The following is a 20,039-nucleotide window of genomic DNA, read 5'->3' as shown; positions in this document are numbered from 1 at the left end:
GTAATTTAGTAATGTAGACTGTTTCGATGCAGATCTTTATTATGATCATCAGTGTGATATGAAGGTTCTTTAAACGTTTAGTGTTCGTCCAATGTTATCGTTAAGCTATATAACATTTAATCAGAAACCACAGATTCAATCCATTACCAATGTCTAAATGAATTTGTTTATCGGTTGAAAATAATTAATTTCTTAATGAAGTTGTATTGTTTTCGTGTTTTTATTTTCGTTATTCTAATTGTACTTTTTTTTTCTAGCTGCCGATAGCATTATCGCATTGTGTCAGATGTACGAGGCGAATTATCCAGAAATTCTAAAGACAGCGTTTATCATCAATGGTAAGTGTTTTGCATTCAAATTTATTTATTTAGTCTTCCAAATGCTGATATTCATATATGAACGTTTAAGTACAGGGTGTTTCAAAACAATACCGACAACGTTTTCAAGATCATTCCTGACACCAAAATAAGACAAAAAGTATAGACCAATCTGGGTGCAGAAATCCGCCATTTCGGAGTTACAGGCTGCCGGAAACATGAAAAAATGAACTTTAAAGCTCCAATACTATGGGACCTAACTTTGTCGGGTCAAGACTTCACTTAGGAACTAATATGTACGTTATCCAAAGATACATGTTTCAGAATCCTGCAGTACTCACGCAACAATTTTCATAGAGGGAGTTTGCCTACGGGCACATAATTTGAAGTACTCATGAACTACCTCTATAAAAATTGTAGCGGAATTACCGCATGATTCTGAAACAAGGATATATGGATAGGGCACATACTAGTTCCTAAGTGAGGTCTTGACCCGACTACGGTACGTCCAATAGTATTGGAGCTATGGACTTTTAAAGTTCATTTTTTTTTAATGATTTCAGCAGTCTATAACTCCGAAATGACGGATTTCTGCACCCAGGTTGGTCTATAGTTTTTGTTTTACCTTGGTGTCAGGAATCGCCTCCCAAACGTTGTCTGTGTTGTTTTGAAACACCCTGCAGGATTTACTGGGCTGCTTCCAAAAAAAAAAAAAAAAAAAAAAAAAAAAAAAAAAAAAAAAAAAAAAGCATAATGATAGAAACTACCTAGGTATTTTAAAATTGTGTATTGTATTTTTAAAACCACACTCTTAGCTGTATTGTTTTAAACCAAATGTCGAATATTTGCTTCCGAAATCTTCCAGAAATAAGCAAATTCGTTCAAATTCAGGTATAATATAATACATACGAGGCGTTGCGGCTTGTAAAGGGAAATTGAACTAAAGGCTACTACATGCAATCTGAAGTGTTTGAAGTAATAATACCTAAACGATCCGTAGTAGCCAGTTCTCTTGCCTATGTGCAAAGAGTGTCGTTGGTCTTTCCCTTAACAAGAATTTTAGGAATGATTAAAAAAAAAAAAAAAAAAAAAGAAGAAGAAGAAGAAGAAATAAACTGATCAAAAGATTGCGATCTTGGTCAATAATTAGTTTCTGGATCAGGGGCTACAAAAGTTTTGAACGGCCCCATTTCGAGTTTACGTATTTTTTACGGAATAAGCACATCATACTGAGTTTAAGTGATAGTTTGGGTTTGGCTACATTATATGTGGCTCTCTAGATATAAGGCCTACAATAAACTTTTTGGTTGAAATATATTGGATCTTTTGATTCAAAAATACAATTCCAAATAAATTTAAGATTATTTCGATAGCTCACATTGCATTAGTAAGAGAGATTTTAGGGAACGAACCGTCGTTGAGTTTACTTTTACTACCTGGAATGCCTCACATATGCAGTGGCGTTTCAAAGAGTGAAGGTGGGGGGCCTTGAAATGGGAAAAATTTCAATTTTCTTATATATTGTGAAATCTTAGACTTGTGACATCTCTCTCCCTCTCCGAATATTTATGACAACACATATACATATATAGTTATCTTGGAAGCACTCATAAGTAAAACATAATTCTGAAATATAGTAGTTTCCTAAGTCCATGAAGAGGCAGAAAAAGGAAAGGAAAGTATAAGAGAGAACAAAAAAGATGCAGAATCATCATCATCAAGATAGACATTATAATGATCATGTAGCTCACGCCAGTAATTCCGCCTGTCCTTTTTGTCGAGTGGGTGTTATCCTTCAGTTTAATGAACACAACCTCTTGATCAGTATCGTGCCGTGGGGGGGGGGGGATTGGCGAGTAGGGCGACGGCCCCTGGCGCCGAAATAAGGGAGCGCAAAATTCGGGAGGATAAAAGAAAGAGAGGAAAAATTACTTGGAATATTATTAGTATGTACTTAAACTCTCTTCCTGCTTTAGGAAGTGGTCCTATAATGTTACTCATGTTAGGAAAATGTATGTGCGCATATATAAAATGGAAGGAAAAAGGTAATAAAAAGTGCTCAAAATCAAGGAAAAGCAGGGTTTATTCTTGAAAATTTTTGTGCGCTTCGTGGCTGCGCTGGTGACCTCACTCATATGTACGGGCGCGCCGTCGTATACTCTCGCCTCGGGTGCTGATTTTCTACGGCACAGCACTGCTCTTGATCAAACAAACTGAACAAATCAGAGGAGTGTATTTATAAGAAGAATATCGCAACTTTTGTTGATATAGTGACTTTCGAAATTTCCGTTACTCTTTGTATTGTATTTGGTTCAACTCTGGTATCACCTTCTTTTTCCTTCTTTCTTTTTAACTTTTAGCAAATAGTCAATAATATATTCTTCTTTGTTATTCTCGACGTATTGCTAATGTTCCACTAGTATGTCTATGCCTCGACGGTAGAAATCAAATCTTAACTTGAAAAACATCCTTTAGTCGCCCGTCGTTGTTGAATGAAAGACATCGCATATTATCCTGGTAGGGAACGAAAAAAGTGATAATCTGAAGGCGCGAGATCAAGAGAATATGGAAGTTGCGTAGTGAAATTCGTGAATGAGACGTTTTTGTCGAGTTAGCAAGGCCCATTAGGGCTTCGTTGAATGGGTGCCTCTCAGTGATCATGCGTCTTAGGGCTTGGTTGAATGGGTGCCACTCAGTGACGATGCGTCTTAGGGCTTGGTTGAATGGGTGCCTCTCAGTGATCATGCGTCTTAGGGCTTGGTTGAATGGGTGCCACTCAGTGACGATGCGTCTTAGGGCTTGGTTGAATGGGTGCCTCTCAGTGATCATGCGTCTTAGGGCTTGGTTGAATGGGTGCCACTCAGTGACGATGCGTCTTAGGGCTTGGTTGAATGGGTGCCTCTCAGTGATCATGCGTCTTAGGGCTTGGTTGAATGGGTGCCACTCAGTGATGATGCGTCTTAGGGCTTGGTTGAATGGGTGCCTCTCAGTGATCATGCGTCTTAGGGCTTGGTTGAATGGGTGCCACTCAGTGACGATGCGTCTTAGGGCTTGGTTGAATGGGTGCCTCTCAGTGATCATGCGTCTTAGGGCTTGGTTGAATGGGTGCCACTCAGTGACGATGCGTCTTAGGGCTTGGTTGAATGGGTGCCTCTCAGTGACCATGCGTCTTAGGGCTTGGTTGAATGGGTGCCACTCAGTGACGATGCGTCTTAGGGCTTGGTTGAATGGGTGCCACTCAGTGACCATGCGTCTTAGGGCTTGGTTGAATGGGTGCCACTCAGTGACGATGCGTCTTAGGGCTTGGTTGAATGGGTGCCTCTCAGTGACCATGCGTCTTAGGGCTTGGTTGAATGGGTGCGTCTTAGTCACCATGCGTCTTAGGGCTTGGTTGAATGGCTGCATCTCAGTCACCATGCGTCTTAGGGTTTGGTTGAATGGGTGCCTCTCAGTCACCATGCGTCTTAGAGAGGGAGGATGTTAAGGAACTCTCAATAGGTTCATACTGATCTGGAGAAATCTATTTCCCTGACTTTTCCCTGACCTTCGGCAGGAAGTTCCCTGACTTTCATGACAGATGTCATATGACGTTGACATATAAATAAGGAATAAAATTATTCCTTATTCCTTGGTAATCAATTGCTCGTACATACATTCTACTTACCTCCCATAAAAATCTGAGCAACGTCCCATACTGTGATCATTAATAACCTACCCATAGACGAGAAAAACAGCAATAAAAAACAAATAGGTATTATAATGGTTGGCTAAGCTGAAATTGGTGTACAATTAAAGTTAGAAAAAATATATTTCATAAAGTTTCCCTGACTTTTCCTGATTTCGAGTCTTTTTCCCTGAGCTTCCCTGACCTGAACCATTTTCCCTGAGTTTTTTATGACTTCTCTGACTCTCCTGACTAGTAGAAACCCTGCTGAATGACTAGGTGTCTTAGAAAGGGGGTTAAGGTGCCCTCAATGAGCAGGCGTCTTAGAGAGTTGGTGATTTGATCAGTCGGGAGAGATTGATGTCTTCCGTGGTGTACTCTCCTTTTTTATCCTAAAATGACTGCTGTCGTTAATCTCCGTCATTTGCCGATCGTTGGTGATGATGGACGACGTCTTCTTCGTGGTTATCGTCTGAAGAGTATTTACATCTAGCACGTGGTGTGGAAACACGTGAAACCTTACAAACTTTTCTAAATCAATAAACTTTCCACATACAATTCCTTGATTTACTCTATAAATTTTTAACCTGTTACTCTTAGCAAGCCAACAACACTCCTTTTCCCTCTTTTCTACTCCTAAACTCATATAATTTGTACTCAACTTTCTCATTTAATATTAAATATATATTTAGCATTAATTTTTCTTTTTGATTTGTATTATTTTCAGCACCAAAGGTTTTCGCAATCGCATTTGCAATAATAAAGCCATTCCTCCACGAGTATACTTTATCCAAATTGAAGATCTTCAAAAATGAGCCGGAGAAATTTATTCCTAGCATCTTGGAAATGGTTGATCCAGATCAACTTCCGGAGGTCTACGGAGGAACGCTGAAGGATCCAGACGGAGACACGCGATTAGCAACTAAAGTAAGTATTGTTACAGGAATATTTGTCTGTGTTGACAACAGTTCGTTTAAAAGAGAGTTCTTCAAGTTAGAGAGAAAAAAAAAAGTATACTTAATTTATTGAGTAACAACAATACAGGGTGTTTCAAAATTATTTGAACAGTTTCATCTTATAATTTATTTTATCAATTGTGCAGATTATTTAAAATTTTACATATACGTACTATAACTGGACTAAGTTTTAGTAGTAAAAATTGTAATACGGTAACTTGCAAATGCTCGATGTTGACTCTCTTTATTACCGTGTATACATCAATTCGGTAATCCAATTCCTTCCAGACCCATTTTAGCATATTTTTTTATCAACAATTTGCACTGTAGGAGCAATGCGCTCTTGTAATTCATAGACATCTTGTGGTAGAGGAGGTTTGTACACAATGTCTTTGAGATATGCAATTCCGATACTACCACTAAATTTAGACTTTAAGTAATTTGCAGAATTAATAAAATAAAATTATAAGAAGTTGAAATTGTTGAAATCATTTACAAATATCCTGTATAAATAATTCAAATATTTCAGCATAGATACTTACATATATTTATAGTCTCTAGGTGACAAAGTTGCAGAAACCACACTTCAGCACTTTTTATTTATTTCTGTATAGTAAAACGTAAGGATTAGTGTCATGAATTTATAATAAAACCTTGGTTAGCCCTCTTGCTGTTCATTAATTTGGTCATCTCTTTAAGTTGGTCGCTGCCTAACTTTGCTTCATTACAGCAGATATGTTGCAGTCAGTTTTACCGCATTAATTCTATGGTTCTGACAATCTTCTTCAACGTTAGGCGATCTCTTTTATTTAAGCCTAGTTTTCCGTCCACTATTCCTGTTGTCGGATTTTTCCCCCAATTCTCTATGTCATCATAAACTTGGATAGTGTTGGTTTTCAACTCGATACCAGGGGCGGCTCGTGGCTAAATAAATAGATGAGGCACAAAAAATCTAACCGTAGTGTTCAGTGGCGGTGATACTCCCCCATCCCCCATTGCAGAATTTTCCCCCGACTTTCGGGCTGCTAGTAATCTAATAAGCATAGCATGAAACCAATCACTTTAGGAAGGCATAAAAGTCGAGGTTTCCCGCGTTGTAGAGGCGTTATTGACACTACTGGCCATGTTATATCTGTAGAACACGAAGTGTCATTCGTTAATCTATATTTCCTTATAATTTGTTACAAAAATAACACTATTTTTAAGATAACGATCATTGGGTTAGAATCTTTTATTTTTTCTTTTCTTTCTTTCTTCACCGTTGAATCACTGTTGCTCAAGTCGTAAAGTAGAGAAAACATGCATTGAATTTCTAACATAAATATTAAAACATGAACTTACCTTACATGTACAGTAGATCGATGCGACGATCCTTTCGTCTTGCATATCGTGTGATTTCTTCATCATACCGAAACGATGACATCAAACGAACTAATGTCCTCCCTTTCTACACATTAATTCAGCACAAAGTCATCGTTCTAATACATTGTCACAAACTCACAAAAAATACCCTGCATATAAATATCGTACAAACGCACAATATCGCTTGAAAACAAGATAAAACATGAAGAAAGTCACGATATTACACCTGCTATCCGTCAATCTTCGCGCTCTTACTACAAAAATATGCTTCACAGTATTACTGTTATAGTTTGTTTGCTTTTACCGTCAACATTTTTAGCATGTTTACTAGAAATTAAATATAGGTCACTATATATTTTGAAACTAGATATTAAAAATGTCCTTCAAAGGAAATAATATACTTCCTCAGTAAAACGTTCTAAAAGTTTAAATATTGTTAATTTGAAGGAAATAACATATATAATTGAATACTTCTATATAATCAACGCTTACGTTTAAATTTATTCAATTTGCTACATTCCATGCCGTTATCTGGGAAACAACGGAGAGTATGGCAAGTATCACTCTCTAGTTCAAGCATGCTCAGTGTATGTGGCAGGCACATTTTCAACTGGCCTCTCTTGAGGCAGAACATTGAAGTAATTCCTAACCCAAGACTACTGCTCTTAGGTTACCCCCGCTCCCCTTTCAGACTGCAAGAGGGGTGTTTTCGTTATTAACAGTGCTTCGATGCTGAGGAGGCCAAGTCTGTTTCAGGCCTCAATACAGGGTTGGAATTTTTAAAACTGAAGTTATCATGCCAAAGAATATAAATTTTCACTTTTGCCTTTAATTTCTATTAAATTCCGTAATATTTTACAAATATTTTCCACACTTAAGTAAATGAATTTTAAGAAGTCTGTTTTGTGTTATACATTTAATAATTTGAAATAAGTTTTATTTCTAATATTACATATAAATGTTGACTTAATTTGAAATTTATTGTAAAAGTTCATTTGGTTTTGCCCAAAAATATAGGTGAGGCCAGGCCTCACTGACGAACCGCTAATGCTCGATACAACTATTCAGCCCCTTCGTGGATAAAGGGTTAGCTTACGCGCCTTTGGCGTGGGAGACTCGGGTTCGATTCCCGACGGGAGCTCATGTGGTTCGGATTCCACGTTAATCAGTAGATTCCTTCTCATATAGCGTCGCTGCTCAACGGAACATTAAACTCAAAACCCACTTAGCTCGATACAACTATTGTACTAGCAGTCTTTTGAATACTTGCTTCAACTGAACGAGTACTCACTGTTTCCTTCTGAAAATTGGAGGGCTCTACCATTTTGCAGTACTGTCGTCTGGTCTATTACACACACACACACATACATACGTTCTATGCTGCTTCACGTACTATTTATTGTCATTCAACACTTTGTAATTATACATCCGTTGATTTGCTCGCAACACATATACCGTGTGCACGGTTCTATAAAATTTGGTATTGAAGAAAGCAGGTACGTTATTCAACTTGGGTACTCAAAAAACCGCAATAAATAATAGATATTAAAAGCTGAACGAAGACTATGTTCGTAGGACATTGCCGAAATACTTTTATTCATTATTGACATGTTTTTGACAACATTCTTTTTCTGTGTATATGAAAGCTTTGAAAAAAAAAAAAAAAAAAATTCGCAGAAATTAATACTAGAAATGAATTTGTACATGGAAAGTGAACAAAGTAGTAGCAGGAACAGATAAAGATGGAAGTATGAGGTAGTCGTAGACATATATTACTATCAAAATAAGTAGGAAATAACATAATCATTATTCGTCTCAGTCGTATAAGCATATCAAAATTAACCTAATCCACATTCAACAGAATAATTCACTTCATCGTATACTATATTCTTAATTCTTTAACGTAATCTTTTCACTTCGATATTAATAGAGCATTGTATTATTTTTCAACGTAGCAAAATTTATTCCATTAGTGTTGGGGTAAAAAGTAATTATTTATGATATGGTCAGGAATGTTTTGTAGATATTTAAAGTATCTAAGCTGATCAGAACGATAAGAAGTTATTGTTATTGATTTGTACAGCTTTTGTATAAATGGCTGTTTCATATCCGAAATCTTTGACTTTTACGTCTCACGGTTATGCCGGTTAGGCTAAAGGAGATGCTGATGATGAGAAATGAATGAAATGATGGAATGAAGAAAGTGGGAGGAAACGGGAGAACCCCAAGAAAACCCACGAGCACGGTGTTTGTCCACCACAAAGTCCACACGGCGCGAACTGGGATCGAACCACGGACCCCAAGCACCGGAGATGAACGCTCTACCCCTGAGCCACCGCGCCCCCAATGTCTCATATCCGAAATTATTAACCTATACATCGAATATCAACAATTTGGTAATAATTTATAGATTATAGATTATAGTATGGTGTACTGACTCCCAATAAATATATATATATAATATTATATGTTGAAATCAATAAAGTCAAAGATACTCAATTTTGGCCTCCAAATACTTAAAAATTCCTCGGATTTTCACTAACAGCTGTCAGCATTTTTAAGATCAAAGTAAGAATAGATACGGAAATTAAATTTTACATTCAAAACCAGAAACATCTTTTTTTCCACAAAACACTTGCAATATTAAGTAATAAATAAAATAAATTCCGAAAAGTTTTCAGAAAGCATAATTTTAATATAGCATTTGTACCCCCAAAAGAACACTGAGAAAAGCTTAACAGGTCATAAAAGTGTGTTCATCAATCCGCTTTAATCCACCAACAAGATGTCTATGAAATTTCGTGCACATGCTGAGATACTTACATAGGCATGACAAAGAGGAACACATTCATTAGGATGAAGGAACATATTCAGGATGCCAAATACAATGATATCTCAACACCAGGCCTTTCAAAACATCTGAAAGACTCAAAGCATAACATCGATAAAATAAAAATGATGTAAAGGTCTTCATCTTTGATAGAAAGACAGACACGTGAAGCTTTTTTCAATTCGAATGAGAGCACTAAAATTTAATTTGGACATGAGTAATCTGGACAGAAGTTAGAATATCATCGTTGACACCTTCATCGTCGCGCACGACCAGTGAAGAAGAAAAAGAAGAAATATTTAATATATATATATATATATATATATATATATATATATATATATATATATATAATATTCTGTGGATCACTGTTATGTTTTTGAACGTAAACATTTAACTTTCATGCTGCTACCCCTACCCAAGTACACTAATTTCTTACCTTGGTCTTGAAAATATTGACAGTTGTCAACGAATATTCGACGCTCAATACTTTTTTTTTTTTGGATGATCTATAAGAAATTGGGGGATCAGAAGTGAGTACCTTTGAGTTTATTGATAAGATTGTTCTCCAAGCGCTTGACATTATAATGTATATGTTCAGTAGGGTACGCTGAGCAAAATATTAAGCAAAAATAAACATTTACTACATACATATATATATATATATATATATATATATATATATATATATATATATATATATATATATATATATATATATATATATATATATATATATATATATATATATATAATTATATCTGTATCTCATATATATAACATACAGGTCTTGAATAAATTTGCTAGCAAGTATTAGCCAAGCAAAATATCTACTAGCCAGATCATTTTGCATTCAAAGTGTTTATAGTAGCAAAATGTAAAAAAGTACTCGCTACTGGCTAGCAGGCTATATATATATATATATACAAAAAAAATCATGTTTGCCGTGAAAAGAAAATGAATTGCGTGCTTGAAAACCTTGTCTTCAAGAAGTTCTGCTTGTGTTACTTTATATGTTAAAGTGTTTATATGTCATCAGGAGTAGCAAACAAGTCTAATTTTATCAGGAATAGATATTGCTTTAATACGTATAGCATAACACCCATCCTTTAAACAAAATCATTCATAAACATTACTTGCAAATATGGCTCGTTTTTGACGGGATTGTCCCTTTTCCCACAGAGCCGTCCAGTGTCCCGAGAGAAATGCAAATTGGCTGCCAAAATATCAGTTTTTCCGAAAAAAGCGTTCCTTCTTTTGGCTCGTATTTGCGTAGTGTACTAGTAGTTTCTTGTATTGACGTGAACACTATTTTGAAGGAAAGACCAACTCTTCTACAAGAAATCCAATCATAAAAAATAAAATAAAATAAAAGTAATAAATTTAAGAAACAATCGTTGCCCCTAATAATACTAGTTCCTGTTAATTGATAAAAGATAATATAAAAATTAAAATTGGGAAAAAGTAAAATGAAAATAAAAATGGTTATTGTGAAAAGCTAGACTTTTTCCTCACTGGCATGTGCAACGACAAAACAGTGACTATATTTCGGTGGAGTGTTAAATGATGTCAGTTTCACGAGTACTTTTCTCTCTCTCTCTCTCTCTCTCTCTCTCTCTCTCTCTCTCTCTCTCGCTCTCTCTCTCTCTCTCTCTCTCTATAAAGCAGGTGACTCTACTTGCAAATCATGTTGGATTCTTTATATCGTCGAAGACGCTGTGATAATGCTAGTTACTATTCATCCACTTGTATCATGATTTTTTTTTGAAACCGTACACATTTTCCATTGGTTGAAAACAAAAACTAAGGAAATTATTGGAAAAGGTATACATAGTTTTCGACAAAATAAAAAAGTATTCTTTTAAAGGCTATCAATGGAAGAAAGCAATAATCAAATCAATAGAGTTGGAGCATTTTTGGTTTAGTGTTGCAACCTGTAATGTAGCGCAAGCCACGCACAAATCGAAATATATATATATATATATATATATATATATATATATATATATATATATATATATATATATATTTATCTAGCACAAACAACAATCGGAATAATAATAATAATAATAATAATAATAATAATAATAATAATAATAACAAAATAAAAGGTATAGACTATCACACTATATTTTCTCGATCTCGCTTCTTAAATTGAATCATATCATACCTTGGTTATTACGAAAACAGTTTCAGTTTAATTATTTCAACATAGGGCAAGGCTCTTAGCCATATATAGATTTCAGCATTAACCTTTATGTCTATTTCTGCAGTAACATATGTGTTTATTTAATTGTAACTTGAACTATATTGTTTCAATTTAATCTTTTGAAAATGGATAAAGATGATACTAAACACATGCTTGGCTGTGTTTATTATTAGGACAATAAAGAATTAGAGCTCTTAATTAAATACGATCTTTACCTGTACAGAGGACCGAACGCTTAGACCTTACAACTAGTATATATAATTGGGAAAATATAATGGCATGCTAAAAATAAATATACCGTAAGTTTTCGCTGAATACTTTATCATATAGGGAGAAAATTTTAAAAACAGAAAAGTAGGTGTAAAGCGCCCAGGTGGACGTCATGTTGTAATATACGTCTCACGTACTAATGAGACGAAATTTGCCACCCAGTTTCTGACCATTTGTCCTAACATGATTTTGTGCAAGTTTCTTCAGTTCCCTCTTGTCACTGTGTCTCAGTTTGCCAGAATGGCCACACCTTGACAAGTTTAGAAGCGGGAGACCATTTTGATTGCGTTTTATGATAGTATATATCATGTAACGTAAAAAGTTTTTTTTTTCTTTCTTTTTCTGACAACTTTAACCACCTGTGGTTGTCCAAGAAGATACACACGTCGTCGTAATGCAACTTTCTCTTCTTTATTCAGCCGCATACTGTTCACATCTCTTTGGTCAGTACGAAGCACACTATCTGTGAAACTGTGATATCCAAGACTGACTCGCACTGCTAAATGTGATCTTAATACAGCCAGGTACGTAGCCAGGATATCGTGAAAGGGGGGGGGGGGAGTCCGTGACATGAAGTACTGTGATCATCACATCAGGGGCTCGATCATTCTAAACTATTTTACTGGAACATATATTGGTTCGTTTAGCCAGGATTTCGTAACGGGGGGGGGGGGGGGGATGATATGAAATTCTGAAGGCTCAGGAGCTTGATCAATGTAAACTACTTTACTATCACCATATATTGATTTGTTAGGACAATAAAATGAGGATATGTTGGTAAGTATTTTAATAACAAACTATGAAGAAATCTCGAGTAATAAAAGAATAAAAAAAAGTATTGAAAAAGATTTTACAATATCTACGATCCTTTCTTTGTTTCAAATATAACAATTTTTCTTTCATTATGATCTCAACTATTATGAAAAGTACATATTCACTATTATAAAAAGTACATGCTCAATAATGTCTTGTAAAATATTTTACAATATCTGCGTTCCCTTTTCTGTTGAATCAAATGCTAATAGAACTCCTTTTCCATGTTTTTATTATTCCGTTAACTATTGTCTGTTCCAAATGACAGGTTAAAGGAGCAGTAGAAAATTGTTTTTGAAATAATATGTTTGATTTTGCAAGGATGCGATGACGAAAAATTATGATAAAAAATGTCCACGCTATTTCTCAACGGCACTAGCTTTCGGAAGCTTGAAATCTCCCTGACTAGTAGCAGAAATTCTAAGAATTCTGTAACTTTTCTAGAAATTTCATATTCCCTCCAGGATATCTCGCTCACCTCGTCATCATGTATTGCAAGTAATACAAATCTCCTCATAAGAAAGAGTAACCAAAATCTTCCTGTAGTTTTTTTTTCTTTTTTTTTTTAAATTTTTTAACGCTGATCCTTCTTTTTCTCATTTCATTTTGTTTCATACTTCCTTAACTTTTTCATTTCTGGTCTCGAAGGAGGGGATTCCCCCTGGCTACGTGCCTGGTACAACGATAACAACTTCATGTGTTAACTTTCGTCCCTCTCCTTATATTTCCATATATAAATTTCAGTTTAGACTGAGTCCTCATCATTACTAAAATGTTGTGTTATTATTTGGTGTGTATAGTTTTATTTTATCCATTTCTTTATTTTCCAGATCTGTCAAGGTGGCAAAGTACCAAAGTCTTATTTCTATATGAACAGTGAGAGAAGCAAGGAATTTAACGAACATATGTCTACGGCAGTCATTAAAAAGGGAGATAGGCTGAAACTCGATTATTTTGTCCTGGAACCAAAATCCATTATCAAGTAAGGAATAAGATTTTATTTTCTCTACTTTAGATTTTGGCTAAATGGTTATGTTTTCGTTTGTATGACAACTGAGTGCAGATGGCAAAAGTACTTTTCACATGAATACAGTAAAAATATTATTTGCAAGAATGGAATAGAACACATATTTAGAGTGAAATATGCTACTTAGAGAGCTTTATATTATAGGGAAGAATATTTTTCGTCCATGTTAACAGCTAAATGTGACTATCATATTGAAGTATTAAGTGATAGGGAACCCTCTTCAAAGATGTAAGACACACAACCAAACAAACCAAACCGAAATATTATATATATATGCACTGAGGGACAAAGTTGGCACGTAAGAAAATTGAAATATGTTCTATGGTCAACTATAAATGTTGCAATCTAATACCAAGACTTTGCAGAGAATAATGTTCGAAAAATCTTAACACTAATTTCCTCCAAGCTGCTTTTTTTTTTTTTTTTTTTTTTTTTTTTTTTTGTAATTTATCATTTTGTTATTGCATATGTCTCAACATGATACAAAGTTTTCAATACCCGTAGGGTAGAATTCTTTCGGTTGGGCGCTAAACCATCGATGTGCGTCTATGATGATCTTACGGTCACTGCGGAAACATTGACCAGTAAAGTGTTTTTTGATGGTCCGAAAAGGTAAAAATATGACGACGCGAGGTGTAAGGCTATATGCTGGGTCTGTTGACAATAGATCTTTTTGCCAGAAACTCAATCACGTTTATTTAATTTTTGTTTGTTATAGAAGTAATAAACGTTGCTACACTGAGTTGTTGTTATTTTTGAACACTCCTTTTGATTTACTTTTTGTTTTCTGTAAAGTAATTCTGTTGCCACACTGATTTTTTTTTCTGCAAACACACACTTTGTTTATTTAATTTTTTGAACTAAAGAATTGGGGTTATTTCTGCTTTTACCAACGCGTCTATTTTAGAATTAAGTTAACAGTTTAATTTTCTCTATTTCTTGTTCACTTGCGAAATTTCTAGTTAAGTAATTTCTTTGTCTATTCGATCATAGAAAAAAAAAATCTTTTCAACTGTTAGGTTTTCATGTGCCAATAACTTCGGAATAAAATGATTAATTTAAGTCAAGTTGTTGCAAAGATTCTACGTTCGTTACCGGAAACGTTTTTGCTGTCGACTGGTCAGCTGAAGAATTCCTTTTTTATGGATTAATATTTATTGTGTTCGCTATGTAATATTCTTCATATTTAGTTACTAACTTTTATCCTTATTTCTTTTATTAATTTTTAAATGTCTAAGGAGAATGCGTCTCAGTTTCCTTACTTGGTAAAGTTTGTAGTTCTATGACAGCCAATGTAGACACGGGCTTTTCATACTTCTTTGTGTTGGTTTTGTGGTACCTGCAAATATTTTATGCGTTTTATTTGTGATGTTCTTTAGGTGGGAGTTTCAGACGGAAAGGAACGACATAAAGTTTGGCATTTACTGCAGAGACGACAGCGGGAAAGAGAAGGAAGTTAAACCACTGGAAAGAGTCAACAGTCAGGTTGTTGTGGAGGATGGAACTGCAGTGTGTGAAGAGGCAGCAACATGTAAGTCCCTCCATTTCTTACCATTTTAAGATTTGTACTTAAATAAATAAATAAATAAATAAATAAATAAATAAATAAATAAATAAAAATAATAATTAGTCTTGGTGTACATAATTGACAAATGTCGAATTACATTGATATTTTTAAAATACAAATATATATATATACATCATAATTACATTATCACAATTAGATAAATTTGATCTAATACAATGATATGTGCTAAGAAATGTTTGCATACAATTTCAATCAAATCCCTTGCCATTTAAAGCTTCCTGAATACTGTAGAAGCTATTGTTAATAAGACATTTTTTAAACTCTACCTTAGAAAGCGACATTTTATCTACGATATTAGTTTTAGTGTTCTGGTAAGTAGTTAGATAATTTGGTAGATCAATATCACAAACTTTCGTTGCAAACCTAGTTTGACAAAGTTCATATGAATGTCCATGTCCACGTGTTGCCTTATATAGTAAGCATATGTGTTCTTCGGGATTTGTTATCTCCAGTATCTATGTACAATTTGATAAATAATAATATAGGTAACAAAGCAAGTCATGGAACGGGTAATACATTAATTTATTTTCCAAGTGGTGAACATGATGTATGATAAATACCTTCAATAATGCATGCAAAATAAACCTTACTTAAACATTCTTTTTACCAATTTAATAAATTTAATTATTAAAGTACACTAATTTTTCTTTTAACATAAAATAGACTTTAAGCATAAAATAAACTCGAGAGAGTTCGGCGGAAACACGTCATGAACTTGGAGGTTCAATATAATTAGACAATGTTAGAGGGGTATTGGAAAAGCATGTGCGTTAGAAGTTATTCTTATCTGTTCACAACGCTAATACTTAACGCGGTATCTTACACCAAATGGTTTGCAAAGAATTAACTTGAAATAAAAGGGCGACAACCGGATTACGCTTTATAGTTTATATTCTAATTTATTGAAACCTTTCTTTTATGTAGTATATCTTTATAAGAAATATAATATGGTGTTAGAAATGAAAAGAATGGAGATAATCAGTCTTCCGCAGTTTTGTATTGTAATTTTCGTTTTCGTGTATATTTTTGTAGTAAAAACTTGTAAAATACTGCATATAAGCAAACCTGCAAACTTGCAACTAAGCGATTTTTAAATTTCATTTAATTCCAAATATTCTCGAGATGGTTAAGAAATTTGTTTTCCTATTCTCATTAAGATTTTCTTGCTGTAAGCTTAGGGGGCGTGTTCAAATGTGTGAATCATCAATATCGCTAATATGTACCTGGATATTGTTTTAAGAACATGTAATATACAACGAGGTAATTAAAAAATTAATTCATTCTTATAAAATACTTTTAGCGGTTGAAAGAATTCATAGTTATGACAGATATTTCCTCTTTCGAAATCAGAATGTTTCACTTATGTTAAATTAAATAAGAGTTAACTTACTCTTGATAATCGAGACACTTCAATAGAAACTTGATACTTATAAGGATTAAAAATACTATATGTGGAGGAAACGCTGTACATAATGGTAGATTTTGGAAATAGCTTGTATTCGTGTAAGAATCCCGAATTAATTTTTTTTACACATCAAAATATCGATAGAATGACTAAAGAAGCCACGAAATAATAATAATAATAATAATAATAATAATAATAATAATAATAATAATAATAATAATAATAATAATAATAATAATCGGTAACTAATTAGAGAAGTTTTGCGTTCCTTAATATAACAAGATTTGCTAGTTGCGGACGCAATGGGGCTTTTAAAAGAAGGGATGACGATATGTTTAGTTCCTTAACACCCTACTACAAAAATAGAACTCTTGTGGTAGAGGTAGACAAACACACTGTGCGTGGGTTTTCTCGGGATTCTCCCATTTCCTCCTACTTTATTCATTCCACCATTACATTTATTTCTCATCATCATCGTCTCCTTTAGCCTAGCCGGTATAACAGTGAGATGTAAAACTTAAATCTTTAATTTCATTTTATTTTGATTTTTCAGTTCAGAAACACACTCATTTTTAATTCTCACTGTTTTATTGCTAATTTTCAGAACATTTTAACTAAATGATTTTAAAGTTTAAACAAAAAGAACAGGTTTTCTTTCAAGTTTATAGTTACTGTCAAAGACAGTTCTGTTTCCCTGTCTTGCTTCAAGTCTAGAGGAACTGACAGAATGGACTGCTTATTTTTCAAGTTTAGTCACTGACCGCAAGAATTTTTTTGCTTTTTAGTTCAGTTACTGACAACACTATTTTAATGAAAGTAAACAAGATATTTTAAGTGTTACGTAGGTAATTTAAAACGGTTTCAATTAAACATTACAAATTGTTTTCTTTTTAAAATCTAATCTGTATTTTTCTGTGGGAGAACGAACACAAAAAACGGTGCAATTATTCACAAAACCCCCTTATTATTCCACTGCCCATTGACTTTGGTCCTTACTGAGCAGATATGAGTGGAAGAATAGTGTTCTTGCTTCTTAGTTTAGAGGCTACGATATCGAATATTGCGACTGCTTAGGGTATAACTGGATTTATTCCTCAGTTTCAAGTTCATGCTGAATTGTACGTTTAAATATCGTCGTTTCATCAAGTTCATGCTGAATTGTACGTTTAAATATCGTCGTTTCATCAAGTTCATGCTGAATTGTACGTTTAAATATCGTTCTTTCATCAAGTTCATGCTGAATTGTACGTTTAAATATCGTCGTTTCATCAAGTTCATGCTGAATTGTACGTTTAAATATCGTCGTTTCATCAAGTTCATGCTGAATTGTACGTTTAAATATTGTCAATGTCCAACTAAAATTGCTTCCGGTCTTTCATTGTGTGTATTTCTACTGTAAAATTGTGTTTTGTCACTGTTATTTGAAAAGTTATTAGTAAATAACATTGTTTATGGAGACGAAATTTGGGCATTATTACCTTGTTGTTATCATTTCAGATACTGTGGTGTTCGACAACAGCTACAGTTATCTTCGCAGCAAGACAGTTCACTATAGCATTGAAATTCTCCCTCCAGTGGATAAATTGATAAATCAAGAACTAGTTTTGTCTGAGGAATGATATCATGACACAGGAACCAACAATGGTTGGAAGTAAACGAAAGAAGAAGAAAAGTTTATTATAATTTTGTTTTGGTCCCGTACAAATTTACATTTCAATAGAAAAAGGAAGAAAAAAGACTGGAATAAGAGACGGTCAGTTATACTTCAGAGCTTTAAGCAGACATAATATAATGATTTCTCCTTCAGTATTCCATATAAAATTTTTGTTGCTTTTAAAATCAATTTGTACATATCAATTTTTTTTTATAGAAAGAAAAATCTGGGACCATTTAAACTCTCTTGAATACGTCCATGATTGTTTTGTTTTGTTGATGATTGAATTAAAATGCTAGTGAATGTGCGAGCGAATGTGATTAAATGAAAGATAAGGTGTGTATATATGTGTGTGTGTATGTGTACGTATGTTCGACAGGAGTCAAGTTCGTTATACGAAACGAAATAGTTTGTTTTTGGTGCTAAATTGTTTCTCTCTTCTCTGTAGAGGAATATATGTATCTCTTGGGTGCAAAATTTGGGATGCGTAAGGCTTCCGTTAACAAATCTTGCCAGTAAAACGAGTATTACAGACACAATATATGTTCGCTGTTAAATTTACTGTAGGCCTAGTTTGTTGTAATCAAATACGTATAAGACATTAGAAAATAGATTTGTTTACTATATATATATTTTGTATTACAGGTTCTTTTCAAGATAGAAAATTAAGTTTGTAAACAATTTTTATAATAATCAGTTTTTTGGGATACTTGTTTCATATTGATTATGAAATGCGGAAATATAATATTAATTGTTATAAAAAGAATATTATAAAGGAGTTATATTTGTATGATCTGTTGCGTCTGCTTAATTAGGCAATTTTGTAAGTTACGTATGATCTATGAAATCAAAACAGGTTTCTTTGTACCTAGTGATTAGTACAATTGAAATATTCTCCTATAAATTACAGGATGTGTTAGATATCAATTTTATTTTTGTAGAAATTCGATTAATCATTTTCATTTAGTTACCGTTTTGTACTCCTATAGTTCAGTCGGTGTAGCTAAGGTAAAAGACGAAAAAAGATCTATTTATTCAGAAAACTATACTTGAAATTTATTTTTATTACTACTATATGTCTGTTTGTGTATTTTGAATTGAACATGTTGCTGTAATTCGTCCTTTTAATAAATGTTGTTGACATAATAAGTTTATTTTACGTATTTTTTCAGAGAATCAATTTATTCTGTGTATTCCCTCACATTATCTTACAGGTTTTTTGATTCGATTGAAGTTTCGAGTCCGTTTCAGTGCCGAGGCTATATGAGACGTGGGATCCGAGTCACATGAGCTACCACAGGGTGTCGGACCCGGGTCTTTTGCACCGATGGTTCGTATAGTAATTATATAACTACGAGGTAGAGGTCTGTACGGACTCAGGCCGAACCCGCAGACCTGAATGGCCTACAAAGCATATGTCACTTTGGGCCCTGACCAGGATCGACCCGTAAATTTTTAAATATACAATCATATTTCTCGGGTCTAACTTTCTAAATATATTGTGCAACGATATATATAATATTTTCTGGAGAACTTTTAAAGTACAACTGCAAAATTAAACCTCTTATTGCTGTAAATAAAAATACAATTTTGCGTTAATTATTAAGTTTCTGTACTTCGGGCTCATTTGATTATCACACGAGCTTGGGCCGGGCTCAGGCCTAAATGCTAAAGCATATATCTGACTCGGATCGGGTCTCACATTATAAATTCACGGGCCGGGCCGGGCCGGGCCGGGACTGGGCTAAAAATTCCGGCTCGTGCAGACCTCTAGCACGAGGTTCACATTACCTTATTTTCAAGTTGGAGCTTAACGTTTCTTTTGAGCATAAAGACTATATGGAAAGGGATTTGCTGTTGAAGGTGGGATTTGAACCACAATTCAGAAAGCTCAGTGGTAGAGCGCTTACCTCAGGTGCGTGGGGTCGCTGGTTCGATCCCCGG

The 20,039-nt window shown here is 34.2% G+C and overlaps 1 protein-coding gene across 2 annotated transcripts in view; it reads left to right on the top strand.

Annotated features, from left to right (window-relative positions):
- Positions 1-19,241, top strand: part of LOC145694500 (SEC14-like protein 2) — a 146,314-nt gene extending 127,073 nt beyond the window's left edge. For both annotated transcript variants that reach the window (XM_081770803.1, XM_081770804.1), the window contains exons 6-10: positions 258-338; positions 4,709-4,908; positions 13,252-13,403; positions 14,828-14,979; positions 17,939-19,241. In XM_081770803.1, coding sequence (XP_081626929.1) covers positions 258-338; positions 4,709-4,908; positions 13,252-13,403; positions 14,828-14,979; positions 17,939-18,060 — 707 coding nt within the window. In that variant the 3' untranslated portion in view covers positions 18,061-19,241. The remainder of the gene's footprint in view (positions 1-257; positions 339-4,708; positions 4,909-13,251; positions 13,404-14,827; positions 14,980-17,938) is intronic.
- Positions 19,242-20,039: the final 798 nt, after the last annotated feature.

Source organism: Thermobia domestica, chromosome 9 (genome assembly GCF_964235325.1).
Source record: "Thermobia domestica chromosome 9, izTheDome1.hap1.1, whole genome shotgun sequence".
In the NCBI taxonomy this organism is placed as follows: Eukaryota; Metazoa; Arthropoda; class Insecta; order Zygentoma; family Lepismatidae; genus Thermobia; species Thermobia domestica.
This window is presented reverse-complemented; position numbering and strand designations above follow the sequence as displayed.